The 21,013-nt window shown below is 44.0% G+C and overlaps 1 protein-coding gene across 1 annotated transcript; it reads right to left on the bottom strand.

Annotated features, from left to right (window-relative positions):
- Nucleotides 1-1,656: 1,656 nt before the first annotated feature.
- Nucleotides 1,657-20,619, bottom strand: LOC138978636 (ATP-dependent RNA helicase DHX58-like). The gene is made up of 16 exons (XM_070351401.1): nt 19,679-20,619; nt 17,443-17,634; nt 16,578-17,018; nt 16,052-16,096; nt 15,468-15,722; nt 14,693-14,997; nt 14,018-14,184; nt 12,906-13,104; nt 12,439-12,601; nt 11,607-11,702; nt 9,402-9,586; nt 8,118-8,265; nt 7,105-7,208; nt 5,147-5,285; nt 4,203-4,370; nt 1,657-3,570 (listed from the first exon to the last, which is right to left on the bottom strand). The coding sequence occupies exons 1-16, from the start codon at nt 19,800-19,802 to the stop codon at nt 2,945-2,947; spliced, it is 3,357 nt and encodes a 1,118-aa protein (XP_070207502.1). The 5' UTR covers nt 19,803-20,619; the 3' UTR covers nt 1,657-2,944.
- Between the last annotated feature and the right edge of the window lie 394 nt (nt 20,620-21,013).

The following is a 21,013-nucleotide window of genomic DNA, read 5'->3' as shown; positions in this document are numbered from 1 at the left end:
ACCTCAGCTATTTTGGTTCCACCTCAGCTACCCGGGCCCCCATACCGACACACCAAAGCCAAAGTTCTCGGTGGATCTTTTTCAAATTTGGACACCGTATTCAGCTACACCCCGGACACAATATCATCGATGAGATATTTCAACACGTGCTCTCAGCGCGCAGCGCTGAACCGAATTTGGTTTTTGAGTTCATTTCACCATTATAAGTAACTCTTCCTTATCTTCTCATCTTCTCCATGTTTTCAGCGTTTACCTCCCTTCCTTCGTATGGTGCACTGTAGTGTGAAGGGGGCATCTTCGGATATTCCCGGCGTTCTGTTACTATTTTTAGAAGGTCACCGCAGTGTCCAGAACGTAAATTGGACCCGTAAATTATCCTCACTGTAAAAGTGCAAAGGTCGAATCAATTTATAGCCACGCGAAAAATACACTGTCATCTATCTCTCTATAGATACGGCTTCTCTGTGTTTGTGTGTGTATGTGTGTGTGTGTGTGTGTCTCTCTATGTGAGCAACACCTGTGCATTGTTCAGTTCTGTTTGTGATGTGGTCTGGCGGCTTTTGTGTAATTTTATGTACTGGCCTTCCTTTGAGAAGCCATAACAGTTCAAAAGGGCTTAGAGATAAGCTCTAACTTGCTCAGTTCTGTTTGAGTGGAGTTCGCCTCCAAAGGTGATTAACACGGTTACATTCGTCGACAAGGATGGGACTCGATATGGTCAGGAATGGCATTATGGCCACTGAATCATTTTCGTGCTGTTCCCATTCCACGAATCTGGGAGGGACCTAAGCTTGGCGGGTCCATTGTTCGGACCCGGCGAAGCCGGCGTACGGCTCTAAGTACTTCTTCCCGGCGAAGCCGGCTACCCGGCGAAGCGGGTATTCATTCTAGTGTGTGTATATGTGTGTGAGTGTGTGTGTATATGTGTGTGTGTGTGTGTGTTTGCGCGCGCGCACGCGTGTGTGTGTGTGTGTGTGTGTGTGTGTGTGTGTGTGTGTGTATTCAAACCAGGAAGCATTATATAGATATCGTTGAGAAAACAAATTATAGACTTCCATTACCTATGAATACCCTCTAGACAACAATACAACACTTGATAACTCGCTAAACATACAGACAAGAATGGGGGGCAATTCATTGTCACGGGGGGCAATTGTCCTAGGCGGGCAAATGTCCAGGGGGCAGTACTGTTGTCCGGGGGGCAGTACTGTTGTCCGGGGGGGGGGGGGGAGGGGGGCAGTTGTCCGGGGGGCATTTAGCATAGAACCGTTTTAGTCACGTACTCAATTCTCTTTTCAGTTTTATTGTATTTTTTCCTTCTATACCTTTTATTGAATGGTTGATTGATTTGTTTTACAGTATTTTGGGACCCGGACGGTGGCTACCCGAAGAAATGGGCTGCGCGTTGTCGGCTGTCAGAAACGGGGAAATGGGTTTGCGTTGCGCATCAAGAACATTTGGTGTTCCTGTCACGACTTTTATGCTGCGAAATATCTTGGTACTGCTTCTTGTGTGGCACCAACACCCCTTTGAACATTATACAGTGCCAGCAGTATACACACGGCATTGATCACACGAGGACTGCACTGAAAGTAGAAAACAAAAGGACATTGAGTGAAAAATCGTTTCTTAGCTTCTTTTTTTACAAAAACAGTTTTTTTTTATCCGATTTGTTTAGACCTAGCCCTTATTTATATTTTTGTCACATTTGAGGCATTAATTGTTATCAAATTTACTATTTCTTTGGTAAAAATCCAATGTTATGTGGAAAAACAGACATTTAAATAAGATGGCTAAATCAAAATGTTATGACGTATGAATTTATCTTGTGTGTGTGGCAATGTGTAATTGTGTGCGTGTGATTGAGAGTGTGTGGGTGTATATATGTGTGTGTGAGACACAGACAGAGCTAGAAAGAGAGTCAGTGTGTTTTTGCATGTGTTCTGAGTTTGACTGACAACACAGTGTTCCGCTTTACACACCCATGCGTCCAACCTGGAACAAATGCAAATTTTTTTATAATGGTCAGTTTGATGAGTTGTGTGACTTGTATTTTATCTTATGTTGTTCGTTTGTTTACTGATAGAGTCTAGTATGTGACAATATAAAAAACGCTTTGCAATAATACTTTTTTTGTCTGGTACGGCTGTTTCTCCTTAACTGTTCCAGGTTTAGCGACATTCCCATATTTAAAGATCAAATACATATATACATTCTACCAATTCAACGTAACAATACGCTTACAGCAACATATTATCCACTTGTAGATGCAATAGATGCACAACTCACAATAAATCATGTACGATGAACATTGAACAATCTCAACAATCAATACGTTAATGGATTACGCAGTTTGGTAGTGCGGCCTTTGTCCTGAAAAGAAGTCTTTATTATTTCACAATGGTACGCATACAGTATAAAGATGGTCAAGCCAATGAACAGGTGAAATGTTTGGTGGAGAGATTACATTGGTGTCCATGGTATTCGAACTTATGTGTCTGTTTTATTTATTTTTTAATTGAATTTAAGAATTGCATGAACGTCCTTGCTTACACTAAGGAACAATCAGCCCCCCCCCCCCCCCAGCCCCCAGCCCACCAGCAACCAACCCCGACCCTCCACATAGACGGTGTTAAAAAATAACTCTGTCGGGTTAGTCTTGGTAATGAGAGAATGAATACTCTAGCTTTTCGGAGACAAACGGCATCTACACATTTTTTTGTCCTCGTGTTTCAGACACACACCCGCTCTTAAACATTTAATAGGCCGTTTCTATCCGCACCAACAGCACACGCCGAACATATGCATGTATCAGTGAAACCGAAGGTCTTATGATCTATGCGAGATGATCTTTGGTCAAATCACATGAGGTGTTCATCACTGATGGCCTCCACGTGAAAAGGAGCCTGGGACCATTTTAGCTTCCCGTTGATCTTTGGTCAAATCACATGAGGTGTTCATAACTGATGGCCTCCACGTGGAAAGGAGCCTGGGGCCATTTCAGCTTCCCGTTCATCTTGTCGCCGGTCCTGGTGTCCACGAGGAAGAAGCTCTCGATCTTCAGCACGGGCAGCTCCTTGCCGGTGGGCGTGTAGCGGATCAGGATCCCCCAATCGTAGGAACACGCCTTGCAGTGGACCTTGGCGATCTTCTCCACGTTCAGCTTGAACTGGTGCACCTCACCCCTCTCCACCCTCTTCCAGCGCCCTCGGAAATCAGGCGCCACCACTGCCCGGCAGGACTGCTCGAGCAAGCGGAATTCGGTAGACATGCAAACATGGCATTGACACTTCCGGCACAGGAGCTGGTAGACGGCGCTGGAGACGGTCTTGCTGCGAACCTTGAGGTCTGCTTGCAGCTCTTCCAGCTTCTGCCTCGTACACTCTGTTTTCTGCCACTGGTTCATGTCAGCGAGGAAGGCGTTGGTGTTGTGCTCCATGTAGGTCTGCACCTTGTCCACGGCCTGGTGCATGAGTCGCTCCGCCGCCAGGTTTTCCTTCTCCTTGTCGATGTTGCCGTGCAGCAGATTGCCCAGAACGCAGTATTGGCTGTCCATCTGTCGAGCGCGCCCTGGAGGATGCAGAGGAGTACACTTATTTTCGCTTTATAACATATAGCATCAACTTTGAGAAAGGTTGTCAAGTTCTGCTTAGACAATTAATTGTAGCACATGTATAATATCTATTCAAACTGTATGAACTGATTTGTTCTCTCTCGACTGAACGAACAAAAAGAGACAGTTTGACTAGAAAACGCTGTTGGATGGACATTTGACTTTTTGTTTTTAGGTTAAAGCACCTTGTAACTAGTAGTATCTAGTCTAAACACTGTGGTCAATAAACTGCATCATAATACTGAATTATCAAATCCAGTTAGAGTTGTGAACCTAGACTGTGAATTCGGTGGCAACTGCCAGAATTAGTAAATGGAGTTGTGAGCAACAAGTCTTATAGTCATGTCAACTGTCTTTGTTAAAGGCACCGTCCTTCGTGTGTAAACGATTTGGCTCACTATCAAAAAACATAGTTGCAGATAAATCTCACATGCACAATGAAATGCTCAAAGTCTCAAATTAAGTGGACTAAGTCGACTTCGCGAAGTCGACTTCAGGAAACTGACTGCACGAAACTTTGGCACTGAATTTTCGACAAAAGGACCTCGTGACTTCAGACGAAGAACAAAACACTAGAAATAGAAAGTACCCCTTGTTTGTATCATGGAGATCATGCTGGTGACGTAATCGTAGCGGACCACGACGTTGCAGGCCTGGAAGTCCAGACCCTCGTCTGCTGCCGAGGTGCACACCACCACCTTATGCTCTCCCTTGTTGAACTTCTCCATCACGTCGGAGATCTCGTGCCTCGTCATGCCTGCAGTAATGCACAGTTTCACGTGTAAAATCAAAAAGAACACACGAACGGTTAAGTATATAGAACTTTTAATTAATCATCGACAAAACAAACAGTTCACACACACACACACACACACACACACACACACTTTTTATTTGTTTTAGTTTCAACTGTAGCCAAAGTTTCCAGATTTTATTCATGGTATGTTGCCTACTACGTGGGATATAAAACAAGAACATGATTTAAATCGCAATATAGCATAGACGCTATTGGTACTTGTCTTGGGTGTGGGTAGCATTCGTACACGCGTACACTCCTTACCAATACAAATTACAATTCATTTACAGATAAATATATAACCGGCACGGTTGGCCTAGTGGGAAGGCGTCCGCCCCGTGATCGGGCGGTCGTGGGTTCGAACCACGGCCGGGTCATACCTAAGACTTTAAAATTGGCAATCTAGTGGCTGCTCCGCCTGCCGTCTGGGGTTAGTGCTAGGACTGGTTGGTCCGGTGTCAGAATAATGTGACTGTGCTGCGACTTCTGTCTTGTGTGTGGCGCACGTTATATGTCAAAGCAGCACCGCCCTGATATGGCCCTTCGTGGTCGGCTGGGCGTTAAGCAAACAAACAAACAAACAAACAAACAAACAAACAAACAAATAAATATAAAGCCACGAGGTTAATAACAAGTTCAGTTCATCATAAAAATGCTGATACCTAAATAAGTTAGTGTCTTTATATCGTTAAAATACCTGTCATAACTACTACCGAATACACGATTAAAGCCCCTACCACCATCAGTGATCGCCCTTTTGCTTCCAGTCATACGTCCCGGATGAAGGTAGCTGAGCTCTGGGTGGCTGTTTATCCATCGCTGTACGGCTTTGGTCAGCTCCAGAGTCCGTACAAACACCATGCAAGCGCTCTGACCCTACGCACATACACAGTTCGGTAAAATTCAAGAACACTGTCCCATTTTCAATGCAGTTCTATAAAACATTTGAATGTTGAATGTTGAATTTCCGATAACCGACTTTTCCATTTCAGTTGAAAAAGAGTAACCACTGAAATGTGAAAACAGTTTTTTTTAATGTACGTTCACCAAAAATCAAAAGATTAAACGGATATCAGGAAATAAATCATCTACATCTGTCAACCTCATTTCAGATTAACAATAAGGAACTTAGTCGATAAATATCGACAGGGGGCGGACAAATGGTTTACATGTGAAATGTGTGTATATGGGTGTGGTTCTGAAACAAACAAACCATGTGAACCCCCCCATCCCACCGCTCGCGGGCTGAACGACTGACGTCTTTTCCAGAAGAACACCGCGTGTACATAATACACAATTCGATCGCGTAGCACTGCCAATGCACATTTTCGCAACGAAAACCGTGCTACTGTTTCTTGTGTGTTAAATCTGAAAGCAATATAAGTGAACGAACAATTGAAAACTGATATCACGTTACTAAACTCCCAAAAGTAATAAATTACTTCTGACTGCGGTACACAATACGGCAGTCACCTCTGCGAATGCTGTCGAAGAATGTAACCGAAAGTAAACATTCTGGGAATCTACGCGCATCGGCCTTGACGCAAGTTCAATACTGAGCCAATGAGCGCGCCGCGGCGAAGTTGGCAGCTGTAAGTCTCGCAGCGCTGGCTGGCTGAGCGAGTTGCGTGTCCATCCATTATTAGGTCCAAGCCGCACCGTAGACCAGATTAGTAGGTGCTTGATTTTGGTATTTTGATTTTACATAACATTAAACCTTTCTTGGGGTTCATGGTCATGGCAACAGCCATAATAATATTATATCATGTATAATATTACATTTCAGCATATTTGAATTACATGTCATCATACCAAACTGTCATACATTTTTATTCCTACATCATTCTGATTGATCACAACCAAACCTACTATCAGTGGACACATCCAAATGTAAGCGCCTGTTCTTGACAACTTTTAATCGATCTAAAAATAGCAACTTGCTGGGCCCTTTGCCGCCAACAGACACTGTTTGGCCTGTAGGTAAAATGTACAATGTATTTTCTGATTTGTGCACAAAAGCTTTTTTTCTTTTTTCTTTTTTTTAACATAACAATGTTTAATGTCACTGTATGTTTAAAAGACCATGGTCATATTTGTAAAAAAAAATGTTAAATTAGAAAATAAATAACATTTTGGTTCATGATTTTTCCTACACCTGTGCTAAAAATAAGAAATAAAAATGTCGGGTATATAAGTCACTCAAATACAGCTAGGTATGAATGGCTCGGTTTGAGTTTGTTGCAGTTGACCCTGCACAATGCGACATATCATGTTTTTGTTGAACAATTTTGACGTCACCCCTCCCATAGGGTGACGTATTTCACAACTTCCTGTGTTACACAAACTCTGTGATGACCAATTTTGACGTCACCCCTCCCATAGGGTGACGGATTTCACAACTTTCTACAGATGAACAATGTTGCCTCCACCCCTCCCATAGGGTGACGGATGTCACAACTTCCTGTGTACACAAACTGATGACGTATTTCACAACAAAATGGCGCTGCCCATGGTCAACCTCTAAACTATCCGTATAGAATGGGGGCGTCCTCGCCCCCATAATAAGGAATTCTAGCTTTGGAATTCCCTTCACTTCTGTGTCGCTGAGCTTATAGAACACATATCAAATGATTTTGATGAATACAGAGCAGATTGAGATACTGGGGATTGTTAGCAGTCTAATCATCAGTCTTGCCTGGTTTTTGTCAATAATTTCCAGGAGTATGTCTTCAAGCATGTTCAGTTTGGGGTTGCAGTCCTCTGGGTCCTGGCTGGCTCTTTCCAGTTCCGACATGCGACCTGTAACAGAACATAAGAACCGAGTCAGACGAAACAGTCTCCAGGGCTGAAGTGCACGAGAAAGTTACCACCGAAACGGGAGCCACCCGCAGTGTTGGATTGGTTGAAACTGAGATGTGTTGCGATTTCAACGAATCAGAACCCGCAGTTTGTTTTTTCCCGTTTGGGTGGCACCCACTTTCGGTTCGTGCATCCCAGCCCAGTTCTTTGTGCATATCTGTCAGACTTCTTTTTCGCCTTCTTCTGCGTTTATGGCCTGCGACTCGTACGTGCCCTCATGGGCACTTGATGAGTGGGCTATGTACGTGTATCATGTGATCGATAATCCGGCCATTTAGGCAGTCCTTGTGTGTGTGTGTGTGTGTGTATGTGTGTGTGTGTGTGTGTGTGTGTGTGTGTGTGTGTGTGTGTGTGTGTGTGTGTGTGTGTGTGTGTGTGTGTGTATGTGTGTGTGTGTCTCTGTGTTAAAAGTTATACTTGTCACGTAAAAGACATCTTTCAGACCAAGTTACAATGCCCTACAGATGCCGCTTTCGATAACTTGGCAGACTAGAGAGAACATTGTGTCCCGCTTTGCGGCTTGGAAACTTCCCACCACAGGGACCGTTAGTTGGATTGTTAGTTTGTTTGTTAGTTTGTTTGTTTGTTTGGTTGGTTGGTTGGTTGGTTGGTTGGTTGGTTGGTTGGTTGGCTGGCTTGTTGGCTTGTTTGTTTGTTTGTTAGTTTGTTTGTTTGTTGCATGCCGCACAATCACACACACACACACACACACACACACTCACACCGCACACACACACACACGCACGCACGCACGCACGCACGCACGCACGCACGCACGCACGCACGCACGCAAACAAACACAAACACACACACACACACACACACATACACACACAGCAGATAACTTACAGTAGAGTTGGTCAAGAAGCTGTCGTTCAGTACTCCTGAGCGCGTTGGCCGGTACCTGGTCCTCCAGAGGTTTCGTTTGTTCTTTCAAATACTCCAGTGCGTACAATGACTCACAATCTTCGTTCAGTATCAAGCACTTCTGGTAGATCTGAAAACGTACACGCAAAACAATACAGTGGAACCCCCTTATTAGGCCCCCTAATTTAAGACCTCCCCCTTTTTAAGACCTTGATTTTTTTTTTGATTTTCTGTTCATAACCTGTGTTAATTTCGCTCTATTTTAAGACTTTCCAATTAAGACCTAATTTTTGTGGGGGGATTTTCTGTTCATAACCTGTGTTAATTTCTCTCTATTTTAAGACTTTGCAATTAAGACCTAATTTTGGGGGGGATTTTCTGTTCATAACCTGTGTTAATTTTCCTCTATTTTAAGACTTTCCAATTAAGACCTAATTTTTTGGGGGGATTTTCTGTTCATAACCTGTGTTAATTTCCCTCTATTTTAAGACTTTCCAATTAAGACCTAATTTTTGTGGGGGGATTTTCTGTTCATAACCTGTGTTAATTTCCCTCTATTTTAAGACTTTCCAATTAAGACCTAATTTTGGGGGGGGGATTTTCTGTTCATAACCTCTGTTAATGTACCTCTATTTTAAGACTTCCTATAATTAAGACCTGATTTTCTTACATTTTTGTAGGCCCTAAAAGGAGGTTCCTAGAAACTCTTTATAACAAAACAAAGTGTTAAGGGAGTAGGAAAAAGTTTTAGGTCTGAGATCTTTCACAGACAATTGTTCTGTGAACAGGCTCTCAGGCAAACCGTGTTACAAATAATAATATGTTTATAGTAGGCTAGTCGCTTCAAACAAAGCATCCATGAGTTTTACAGACAATACTGCTTATTTAACATTTTTGTCCCCCGGTTATTTTACCGCCTCTTAAAACGGGGTGCTGTCTTAGACAAAATAGTATCGAACAGTTACTGCACATCATCTGTTTCAATCAATGTATATGCTTTGAGCGCATAATCCAGGGAACCACGGTTATAGTGTCTTCATTCAGTCATAGTGAACGTCCCCACATTTTTGTTTATATCGAGCATTGACACAAAAGGTTTAATTGTGACAAAACAAGACGTTACGGTCACTGATCTTCGACCCAGTGGACATACAGACGAACACTAACTTATAATACAGAAAAAAACCGTATCTTAAAAGCTGTCCAAAGCTCGTTTGGAAGACACAAGCAAGACTGATGAATGTTTTTGGATTTGTGTTTACTTACGATGAGCATTTCTGCCATGCTGAACAGCCGTGTGTATGTATCTTTCAGCTCTGCAAAGGTCGTGAGCTTCGTGTCGAGACTAGACACCCAGTTGTTGTACTGAGGTCGTCCTCTATGCAGTGATGGCGCCTTCAGGACATCTTTCAAGTTCTCTCGTTTTTCGGTGTTCAGACCTCTCTCTGCATCTGCAGTACCATTAATTAAATACAGAATGAGTACCGTCGACCATCCATTCATCGCCATTTTGTGTAGTCAATTACAAACATCTTTGGTAAAGGGATATTCCTTCTCGTATAAATAATAGACGTTTTTTTCGGAAATAACTCTGTCGGGATTTTCAGCGGTCTGGTAGAGTAATTAGAGCACCTTTACCTCGGACAAGCTTTTCACAACATCCGAGCATGTTCCTTGCTTTCGATCGGCTGTATCCTGCAATCGGGACGAACCGTCAATTTACTTCTGATGTGTATGCTATGCAGCGTCCGCTAAATACGATACGAATTGCCACCGATAGCTTGCTGATCACTGTAAGTGTTCGCTAAGCACGTCTGTATTCCTAAACTCACATTTTCGGCAACAAATTCTAAACTCCAATGAAATCGTGAATGCTGATTTCCAAGAGAAAAGTCGCGTAAGGCGAAATTACTATATTTAGTCAAGCTGTGGAACTCACAGAATGAAACTGAACGTACTGCATTTTTTCACAACGACCGTAGTCCGCCGCTTGTGCATAACGGAGTGAAACTGACGAGCCTGTTTAGCGCGGTAGTGGTTTCGCTGTGCTGCATAGCTCGCTTTTCTGTACCGCTCTTCGTTTTAACTTTCTGAGCGTGTTTTTAATCCAAATATATCATATCTATATGTTTTTGGAATCAGGAACAGACAAGGAATAAGATGAAATTGTTTTTAAATTGATTTCGGAAATTTAATTTTGATCATAATTTTTATATTTTTAATTTTCAGAGCTTGTTTTTAATCCAAATATAACATATTTATATGTTTTTGAAATCAGGAAATGACGTAGAATAAGATTAACGTAAATTTAAATCGTTTTATATAAAAAAAATTATTACAATTTTCAGATTTTTAATGACCAAAAAGTCATTAATTAATTTTTAAGCCACCAAGCTGAAATGCAATACCGAAGTCCGGCCTTCGTCGAAGATTGCTTTACAAAAATGTCAATCAATTTGATTGAAAAATGAGGGTGTGACAGTGCCGCCTCAACTTTTACAAAAAGCCGGATATGACGTCATCAAAAGTATTTATCGAAAAAAAGAAAAAAAAGTCCGGGGATATCATTTCCAGGAACTCTCATGTCAAATTTCATAAAGATCGGTCCAGTAGTTTGGTCTGAATCGCTCTACACACACACACGCACAGACCCACACATACCTAAAGTGTGGATGGTTACCTAAGAGGCGGCACTGGGTGTAGTGCCTTTCTAGTGCACTTGCACTACAACAGCACTGGGTGCAGTACTCGCTCCGGCATCGAAGAATTTTGCACTAAAAAATGCACAAAATTTGACCTATTTCGTCGCCTATAGAGGACGGAAAGAATGTCATTTTGAACATTGTTATGACATTCTTTCCGTCAAAAAAGTCAATTTAACGGTGTTAAATGAAGCGAGCATCCACACAATTAGGTTGCCATCCAGAGTTTAGGTTGCCATCCACGTGTGGATAGTTGCCTTATGGTGATTTAGGCAACCAAACCTGTGGAAACATGGGTACACAGACACACACACACACACACACACACACACACACACACACACACACACACACACACACACACACACACACATACACGACTCTCGTCTCGATTCCCCCTCTATGTTAAAACATTTAGTCAAAACTTGACTAAATGTAAAAAGGTATTATATTGTGCGCGCGCTGCATAACATACACATATCAGAGTGAAGTTGTTCGTCCCGATCGCAGGATATAGCCAATCGGAAGCGAGGAACATACTCCGGATTTTGTGAAAAGCTTGTCCGAGGTAAAGATGCTCTTATCTACCAGACCACTGAAAATCCTGAGGGTACTGTTGAACTTAAAGCGTTGTAAATGTATAGCTCATATTCCAGTGGCATAACAGAAAAGTGCTAAACCAGTGCCTTTGGAAAAGAGAATTGCGCGTTCAGGATTTTAACGTCTATAGATTATTCTCCTTAGGCCTACATGTCGTAGAATCATTTACCTGCGCAGCGAATCATGCTGTCTTCGATTTGTCCCATAATTTCGTCAATGACATTTCTGAAGCCGTCGCGCTTGCGTCTTGGACATGTGTGGATCTCTATAGAAACAAAGACACACACACGTGTACATTATTTCAGCGGTTTTGTTTGACAGGCGTAGGCAGACAGAAAAACTGTGTAGACACAAACGCACACTCTCTCTCACACAGACAGACACACAGAAATACAGTCAAACACACATTCACACGCATCAGGGGCGGACGAGGGGGGTGCACAGGGTGCACGTGCACCCCCCCTCCAGCAAAAAAAAAAAAAAAAAATTGGAAAGTTGATTTTATGACCATTTATAAGTTCAAATGGCACCAAATGGCACCATTTTGCTTCTTTGAGCCAAAATTTTTTCCGGGGGGGCATGCCCCCGGACCCCCCTAGCAAATTCGGGCGCTTCGCGCCCATCACATTCACTTTCGATTCAAAGTGCACCCCCCCCTTACAAAGCAACTGATCCGCCCCTGCGCATACACTTGTACATACACGGTGTCAGAATCAGAGAGAGAGAGAGAGAGAGAGACAGACAGACAGACAGACAGACAGACAGACAGACAGACAGACAGACAGACACAACCACACACATACACACACGCACGCACACAAACACACACACACATACACACACGCACGCATTTACACCCACAACCAAACACACGACACACACACAGAGGCAGACAGAAAGATAAACAGACAGGCAGACAGACGGCAGACAGACAGAGACAGGCACAAAGGCAAACAGGGACAGATTATTCAAAAGGTCGTATATATATATGACCTGCTTACCGTGCTTGGGCTCGTTGACGTAGAGCTGCAGTTCATCCCTGTTGTCCTTGACAGTGCAGATCTTCTCCACGTCCATCATGTAACACAGTTCATTGATGTGGATCACCGCCGTCTGCAGGCTGCCTCCCTGACCCACACCTGGGCTGGCCGTTAACCCAATCACCTGCCACACACACCTACCTGTATTTTCACGCTTCGGCGTACAAACTTAGTTTTTCTGTCCCTCGAACTGGTGTCTATTTGGGATATGACGTGGTTATATGCTAGGAAGGTGTATAAGGCGCAGCCCCTACATTTTATATGAAAATGACTCTCCAAAAACGGACTATGGCTGGCGAGGGGGAAAATAACCATCATACACGTAAAAGCCAGAATCCGCGAATCGTTGCACACATCGGGTGCCTTTTCACGTCTTAGTGGAGTAAATGATGCTAGGTTTGCAATGGCGAATGCTGCTTACTACTAACCTGCGGCAGCTTCTTGAAGTTCTGTCCTTCAGTGTACTTGGCTTTGAGGTAAAGCCCCATGAGGACCTTGTAGGCGTGCTTGCCCTGACCCACGTGGTGACACTCGTCCAGCACCAGCATGGAGAAGTCAGTCATCTCCACCTCCTTGGCATGCACCGCCTCCACCAGGCACTGCGGGGTCATCACGAAGACCTTGTACCTGAAACCGTCATCACGAACACCTTGACGGGCGCAGTGGCGTGGTGGTAAGACGTCGGCCTCCTAATCGGAAGGTCGTGTGTTCGAATCCCGGTCGCTGCCGCCTGGTGGGTTAAAAGTGGAGATTTTTCCGATCTCCCAGGTCAACTTATGTGCAGACTGCTAGTGACTTCGTGTCAGTGTACACGCAAGCACAAGACCAAGTGCGCACGGAAAAGATCCTGTAATCCATGTCAGAGTTCGGTGGGTTAGAAACACGAAAATACCCAGCATGCTTCCCCCGAAATATAGAGTGCTGTCCCTTTTGCGCCGAGCGGCTGCATTAATTCAGGGCTCTCTCATATTTCGTACTGTGCGCCTTGAGTCGCCTGGTGGTGAGATATGTGCGCAATATAAATTCTCGTATTATTAAAATTATCACGAACACCTTGTACCTGAAACCGTCAGTACGAACACCTTGTACCTGAAACCGTCATTACGAACACCTTGTACCTGAAACCGTCATTACGAACACCTTGTATCCCCAAGCCTAGGGGTTAGATTCTCCTTGTGGTAGAAATTCTGCCTGCTCAGTAAAGCCACCTTCTTCTTCTTCTTCTTCTGCGTTCGAACGACTGCACGATCAGTAAAGCCACCAAAGACAATCACAACTGACGGACTGGCGTAAAATGGAAGTGTGATGTGTCACCTACCAATGTGGCTAGCACCCCCGTTCCCTTGCTTGGTACCCTGATTAAAACTATATTAGCCTTATTATTGGAAATGAAATACCATAATGTACGTTGCTGTCGTGTCGGGTGTTTTTTTCTTTAAAAAACAAACAAACAAAAACGACACGACAGCAGTCGGTTTTTTTCTTCATCTTTTTTCAATCATTTACTTTTAGTTTTTATTCTTGGTTGACGTAAACTCACGTATCGAGAAGTTCCGCGAATGGCGCGGTTGAGCTTCTGGACTTTCCACAACGGAAGTAGGTGACCTTGGGAAAGAACTTGCGGAAGCGGTGATACTGCTGCTCCGCCAGTTTGACCTTGGGAGCTAGAAACACCACACGGTTCAGCCCTGGTCGGCTCAGGTACTCCTGCGAAAGCGAGAATGGTGTTCAAGAATCTGTGGTTCATATTCTCTCTGTTTACGGGAAAAAAAGTAACACTTGGGTGAACAAGTTTACGTTTGATAATTCGTTATCGAAACAAAGAAAGAAGACTAACATACAGACACAGACACATATAGACGCATGCTCTCACACATATGCATACACACACGCACACATTGAGAGAGAGAGAGAGAGAGAGAGAGAGAGAGAGAGACACACACACACACACACACACACACACAGACACAGAGAGACACACAGAGAGAAAAGGAGAGAGAGAGGGCGAGAGACAGACAGACAGGACAGACAAAGACCTAGAAAGAGACAGGCAACAATGACAAGATCATTTAGAAATTCCAGTTACCGAATGATGAGAAGAATCATTGTCAACTTGTAGGCACTGAAATACCAACTGGAAGATAGTATCAGTAACAAAGAGAACGACGTGTCAATGAATACGCAATTCCAACCGTAACGTCTGGTAATGACGTACCTTTACATACTTCAACACGACAAACGTCTTCCCCGTTCCCGTGGGCAAAAAGATGGCTACATTCTTCCCTTCCCGAGCCCAGCGAAGAACCTCTTCCTGGTAGCCGTGTAGATTGATCTGCCCTTCTTCCCAATCAGCGCGAAAACGATCTCTGTTCGCCCAGAAGTTTGGGCCCATTGTTGCCACGTCATCATCACGCACGTGGCTGTTGTTTTCCGTGGATGTGGAGTTGGAAGAAGTTGTGACGACCGAGCACGTGTCGTCTGCCACAGAATGGACTCTTGCCGTCTGCTCTGATGAGATCTCTGCAACGAAATGGGAATGTATTTAACTGTATTTCAAAAGTTGACCTTTCGAAGCAAGTAAAGCTTATTATATAATAGGCCTGGTCTAATATCATGCCTACGGCGCACTGCAAACTTCACCACAGAGACTGGAGTGTCTATCAGTGAGGAACGAGAAGAAGAATACGATATCATGACCAAGGAATTGAATTGACATAGACACAGATATAAATTCAAAAAAACACAGTTTTATTTCAAATGAGAACTTAAATTAATGCGTGACAGCAGAGTAACTCAAGCAAGCAAAAATAAATAATTTCTCAGGAAAGCCTTCAAGTCGCAAATTCGTATTTCATACAATTGTTGTTTTCCTCGCCATCTACTTCGTCCTGCTTGACGACGATCGAGAGGGTCTATTTCTTCAAGGGGCTAACTCGACAAATTCACCCATTTTGAATTTGTTTAACGGTATAAAAAGAAAGAGTCATTACCTCTGGTTTGATACTCGTGATGGAAGATTTCCATAATATGCGGTATCTCTTGCCCTTGGCCGAAAACAAACGCGTGAGTACGACTCTGTCTTGTCGTTTGCAGCGGTTCCATATTTCTGGCTAGCACTTCTCTGTGGGCATGTTGGCGTCTTGCTATTTCCTCTGGTGTGCGTATTATTTGCTTTGGGACCGTTGGATGTTCCTCAACATCGTCTTCCTCATGATCGACCAGCGTGCCGGCTTCACTGGCTACGTCTGAAATGAGGATAAATAGTAGTTTGCTCAAAAATAAAAATGTTAATTAAAAATATCTGTGTGTTACCTGCTGCATAGTGATACACTTTTTTTTTAACAAGAGAACAGACATTCCAAAATACGGTCGAACGAATTGCTTGTTTGCAGAGGCACTTGATTATGAGATGATTTAAAACGAAAAAAGCGTGGGTCTGAGTAAAATTCAGGTTTCTTATGTTTCTATTGGCAGAAAATAAAAATACCTGGACCCCCTCCCCCCTCCCGCCTCCCCGAACAACATAAAACAAAATTGCTAGCCTAGTGATAAAGTATAAGCTTATAATACATACCGTCAGTATCTCTTACACGCCCACGCCGTCCATATGCCATACGATCTGCGATAGCAAGAACACACATCTACATAAAGATGAATGCATGCATAAAAGCTCAAGGTACACCACGATGAATTGAATTCATTAACATGAGCCCACCCATTCTGTGATAACCTTTCCTCTCAAACGCTATTTATCCGAAAAGTAGACATCTAGCGCCTACGGCAGATTGTAAAATATTTTTACCCTGCTTCACAACACAAACCGGGTATACCAATATACGTGAGCTGCAGATACACTGAATGTATAAAAATGATGTTGGAACTATTGCCACGTCGAACCTGGGACACACACACACACACACACACACACACACACACACACACACACACGCACGTACGCACGCACACACGCACGAACGCACGCACGCACGCATATATACACACACACGCACACACGCACACACACACACACACACACACGCACACACACACACACACGCACACACACACACACACACACACACACACACACACAACACTACCATAAGCCTTGGCCCAGGATTCAGCCGACAGCACAGACTGCGGCACACTGAGACTGAAGCCTTGACCTCCGTTGTTCTCCACGCACTGCAGCAGACAGCGAAGCCAGAACTCTCCCCCAGGCGGCTCCACATCTACTGACATTCCCCCTGCACCCCCGTCCGCCTTGAAGTCGTTGAAGTCTTCCCTCAGCATGTCCACTCGCGTGGCGTACACGGAGGCCAGGGTACGAACAGCAGCAGCCTCCACCCCGTCCAGCTCCAAGGACTGCAGTACGGGCGCTATGAATTCTGGCTTCAGCAGCCTGTGGTTGTTCATCTGGGTCACCACGCCCTGGATGTCGACCTGACCCGCTTGACCTTGACGGAGAAAGTCCACGAGAGCTTGCTGGAGAGGCATGTAGGTGCAGACGAGGGTGATGATGTCGTGAACGCGCCAGGCGCCTACACAAATATTACAAAGCAAAATGAAACAAACTATACTTAGGGCATATTTTGTTCGGTGGCTCGGAAACGAAAGTTACTCCTGACTTAGATGCAGTTGCTCTTTATGAAAATAATAATAAGGTAGGGCAAGGGAAGGGAATAGAAAGGGAGGGGGAGTTATGCAATACAGGTAGGCCTAATGAGGGTGCACTAACTTAGGTGATTTGATATAGTTCTGTGTTATATATACATATGCGTGCACACGGGAGTGTTCAGACACCGATAAGAGTAGCGAATCCGCCCTCAAACTGGTTTAAATTGTTGTTTATTTTGTAATGAAGGACAAAGCGTATTCATTCACTACGTAGGTTGTCAGTTACAGTACTATATATCTTCAATCGATTCCTTTACTTCTCTCAAACCAAAACGAAATAAGCATCACCTTCATTGATCTCAGGGCAGTCAGGGTCGTTGTAAGTGTCGGGATCGTTGTTAGCTTTAAAGAGAGTTTCCATGAAGCAAGTGAGCGTCAGAGGCGGAGCGACATCATCCAGCAAGTTCTCCACGAATGACGTCACTGCCAGGCTCATTTCGTCATTTCTCTCGTGACGCAACACCTGTCGAATCTTTTCAGCTTTTGGATGCAAAAACAAACTCGCATCAGACTAATCGTTCGTGCCGCTAAGTTAAATACAGCAGAAAATGTGCTGTGAATCTTAGAGACATTTTGCATCTCTCAGGGCCGGACAAGGGGGGGGGGGGGGGGGGGCTTTGGGGGCTCAAGCCCCCCTCCCCCCAGCCCATTCTGTTTTAAAAAGCCGGCCGTTGCATATTATTGTTCAATCATTAATGCTCACTGATCTGCTTTGCTTTATTGTTTTGTTGTCTTTTTTCGGTGGCAAAGCAGTTAGTAGCCTACGGTGGAATTTCAAATTGAAATGTTATTTTCATGCCAGAAAATGGTAAGATAAAAAAGTTAACATAGCTTCCCCCAAAAAGGGGGGGAGAAAAAAAAGACAGATTGAGCAATTTCTAAGCTCAGATAGCCCCGTTTGGCTTCTTTGTAAATTCGTCAAGGTCGCTTCGCTCACTTAGCCCCCCCCCCCCCCCCCTAAAAGACAAACAGATCCGGCCCTGTCTCTCTCTCTCTCTCTGTCTCCCTCTCTGTTTCTCTCTGTCTCCCTCTCTCTTTCTTTCTCTGTCTCCCTCTCTCTCTCTTTCTCTTTCTCTCTCTCTCCCTCTCTCTCTTTCTCGTTCTCTCTTTCTCTCTCTCTCCCTCTCTCTCTTTCTCGCTCTCTCTCTCTCTCTCTCTCTCTCCCTCTCTCTCTCTGTCTGTCTCTCTCCCTCCACCCTCTCCCCCCAAAAAAACCACAACAACAACAACAAAAACAGCTAAAACACTATACATGATAATCGATTTCCTCCGGTGTGTGGTGTCAAAGAAACGTGATAAGCCTATCTAATTTGGTCTGCTGGTAATGTTCTAGGTTTGACACACAGAAAGCGAAAGTAGACCTTGGAAATCGACAGCTATTCGGAAGCGACCTACTTTCTGTTTTGTAGATGTACCGGTATGTGGAAATTGTACCGTGCTGAGGCATGTCTGCATATGTACCATACTGGTGTGCATGCTTGTGTGTAATATCTCCAAGAAATGATTTTTGGTTTCGCAAAAGAAAGGCTTAATTTCGGTTTCTCGTAATATTTTTTTTTTGAAGGCCTACTTTCGGTTTTGTTCCTGCGTTGGTATTGTCACCAATTTTAGGAGCATATCGTTGATTTGTTTATTGTACAGTGAGTCAAAACTGTTTAAGAAAGCACATACACACACACACACACACACTGAAACACACACACACACACACCCACACACACATACACACACACACACACACACACCCACACGCACTCACACTTAGGCCTACACACACACACACACACACACACACACAAAATAGTTTGAACACTTTGTACCGTACCTCTGTTACACTACACACACGCTCAGACGCGGAATATGCTTCAAATGATCAACAAATATTTAAATGAATACTGTGCAAACAAAGTTTAAAAAATATTGAGCGAGAGACAGAGTGAGAGAGAGTGTGTTTGGGGGGATGGGGATGGGGGTTGTGGCTGGCTGTTATGTGTGTTTGTATGTGTGTGTGTGTGTATATAATATATATGTGTGTATACTATGTGTGTGTGTGGGTGTCAGTGTGTGTGTGTGTGTGTGTGTCAGTGTGTGTGTGTGTGCGAGTGTGAGACAGAGAGAGAGGGGGGAGACAGAGAAGGGGGTGGGAAGAGTGAGAGAGAGAGAGAGAGAGAGGGAGAGAGAGCGAGACAGAGAGAAAGAGAGAGAGGGAGGGTGGGAGGGAGAGAGCGAAACAGAGAGAGAGAGAGGGAGAGAGAGAGCGAAATAGAGAGAGAGCCGAGAGAGAGAGAGAGACAGAGAGAGAGAGAGAGAGAGAGATAGAGACAGAGAGAGAGAAAGAGAGCGAAACAGAGAGAGAGAGAGAGGGAGAGAGAGAGCGAAACAGAGAGAGAGAGAGAGAGAGAGAGAGAGAGAGAGGGAGAGAGAGAGAGAGAGAGAGAGAGAGAGAGCCAGTCAGACAGCCAGACTGACAGACAGACAACTAGACTGGTAGACTGAGAGAGCATAACCAATAATACAAACTTACTTGGATACTGTGTGTAGCCTGCGACTCTTGAAGGTACAAGTCCAAACTGTTCCAGGAACTGTTGCGTTGAACTCAGCGCACATCGCAGAACAGATTCTTCTTCAAATTGAATTTCAGTCTCCATTTTTGTGAGCAAGTAACGGGCGTGAGCAAGTAAGTGGACTGTATAATGAAAACTTAATGTTTTAGTGAACACTATTAGTATTAGTTCTATTACTCATTGTACCAACTCATCACACTGGTTAATAACTCTGCCAATCACGGCTTAAAATACTCTGTGCAGATCAATTCAAAACGGCTCAGCTGACATAGTAGATTTAACGTAGGTTATTAACTTTTGTGTTTTTGGAGGTAAAAAAAAACCAACAAAAAAACAACAAAAACCTTTTGTCGGAGCACTTGATTCTTGCTTGATACAAGCAAACCCCGCAGTTTGTATTTTCAGTAAACGTCGTTAAATTGTCACTGATAAAAATGTTCAGTCTCGTCATTGATCAGTTCAATGCGCTAATATTACAAATGCCTTGTCAGTCAGACTCACAGTTTGGCAGTAACTGACTGAAAAGAATACGAGTACGATAGACCTCATCAAGCAACATGTGGTTGAAAGTTCCCGCTGGCTATCACACTTTGATCAGTCTTAGTCTCTAATGGGTACAATCCTATGGAACACACGGTGAATCTTATATTCTTCTTCACACTTTCATTGGTCTAATTAGTCTCTAATGGTAGGTATAATCCGGTGGGACACACAGTGAACCGTCCATTCTTCTTCACGCCTTGATTCAACTTATGGCTCAGTCATGCTATGTCGTGCACACACATTTTGTCAGAGGGTCGCGTGGAATCACAACTCTCTTACACTCAACTCTCCTGCACACAACCTGCAGATAAAGGTGGATTTCTTCGGAGGACTGCGGTTGCATACATGTGGTTAAGTGGCGATGTGCCAGGCAGCGGTTGTATACGTGTTGACTAAAATAACTCGGGAGAAACCCCTTTCCCAACTTACGTTCTGCTTACTTTGTAGCGTAGCATACTAAATTTAATGTTAGTTTCGGTTTCGACTCATCTGCTCAGACTGCTGTGCCGATGTGTCGCGCGCCGCGCGTGTCACTGTGAGAGAGAGATTTCGTGCGTGAGTGCGTTCGCGCGCGCGTGCTTGCGTGTGTGTGAGTGTGTATCTGTGTAAAAGTGTGCGTATATATATATACGTGTGTGTGTGTGTGTCAGTGTGTGCGCGCGCGCGCGCGCGAGAGAGAGAGAGAGAGAGAGAGAGAGTGACAACGATGACAATGCCAATTCTTTATTTAACGAGGGTAACAGATAAAGCAG

The sequence above is a fragment of the Littorina saxatilis genome, linkage group LG1 (assembly GCF_037325665.1).
Source record: "Littorina saxatilis isolate snail1 linkage group LG1, US_GU_Lsax_2.0, whole genome shotgun sequence".
Lineage (NCBI taxonomy): Eukaryota > Metazoa > Mollusca > Gastropoda > Littorinimorpha > Littorinidae > Littorina > Littorina saxatilis.
Note: the sequence above shows the minus strand (reverse complement) of the source record. Positions and strands in the feature narration are given on the sequence as shown.

Bases quoted from the DNA above. Each gene is read 5' to 3' on its own strand.
- LOC138978636 (XM_070351401.1), bottom strand. From the start codon at position 19,802: ATGGAGACTGAAATTCAATTTGAAGAAGAATCTGTTCTGCGATGTGCG. The intron at 5,286-7,104 runs GCAAGACTGATG...GTATGTGCGTAG, and splicing joins AAATTATTGACAAAAACCAG to GGTCAGAGCGCTTGCATGGT. The intron at 4,371-5,146 runs GTAGGGGCTTTA...GCATTACTGCAG, and splicing joins AAGGGCGATCACTGATGGTG to GCATGACGAGGCACGAGATC.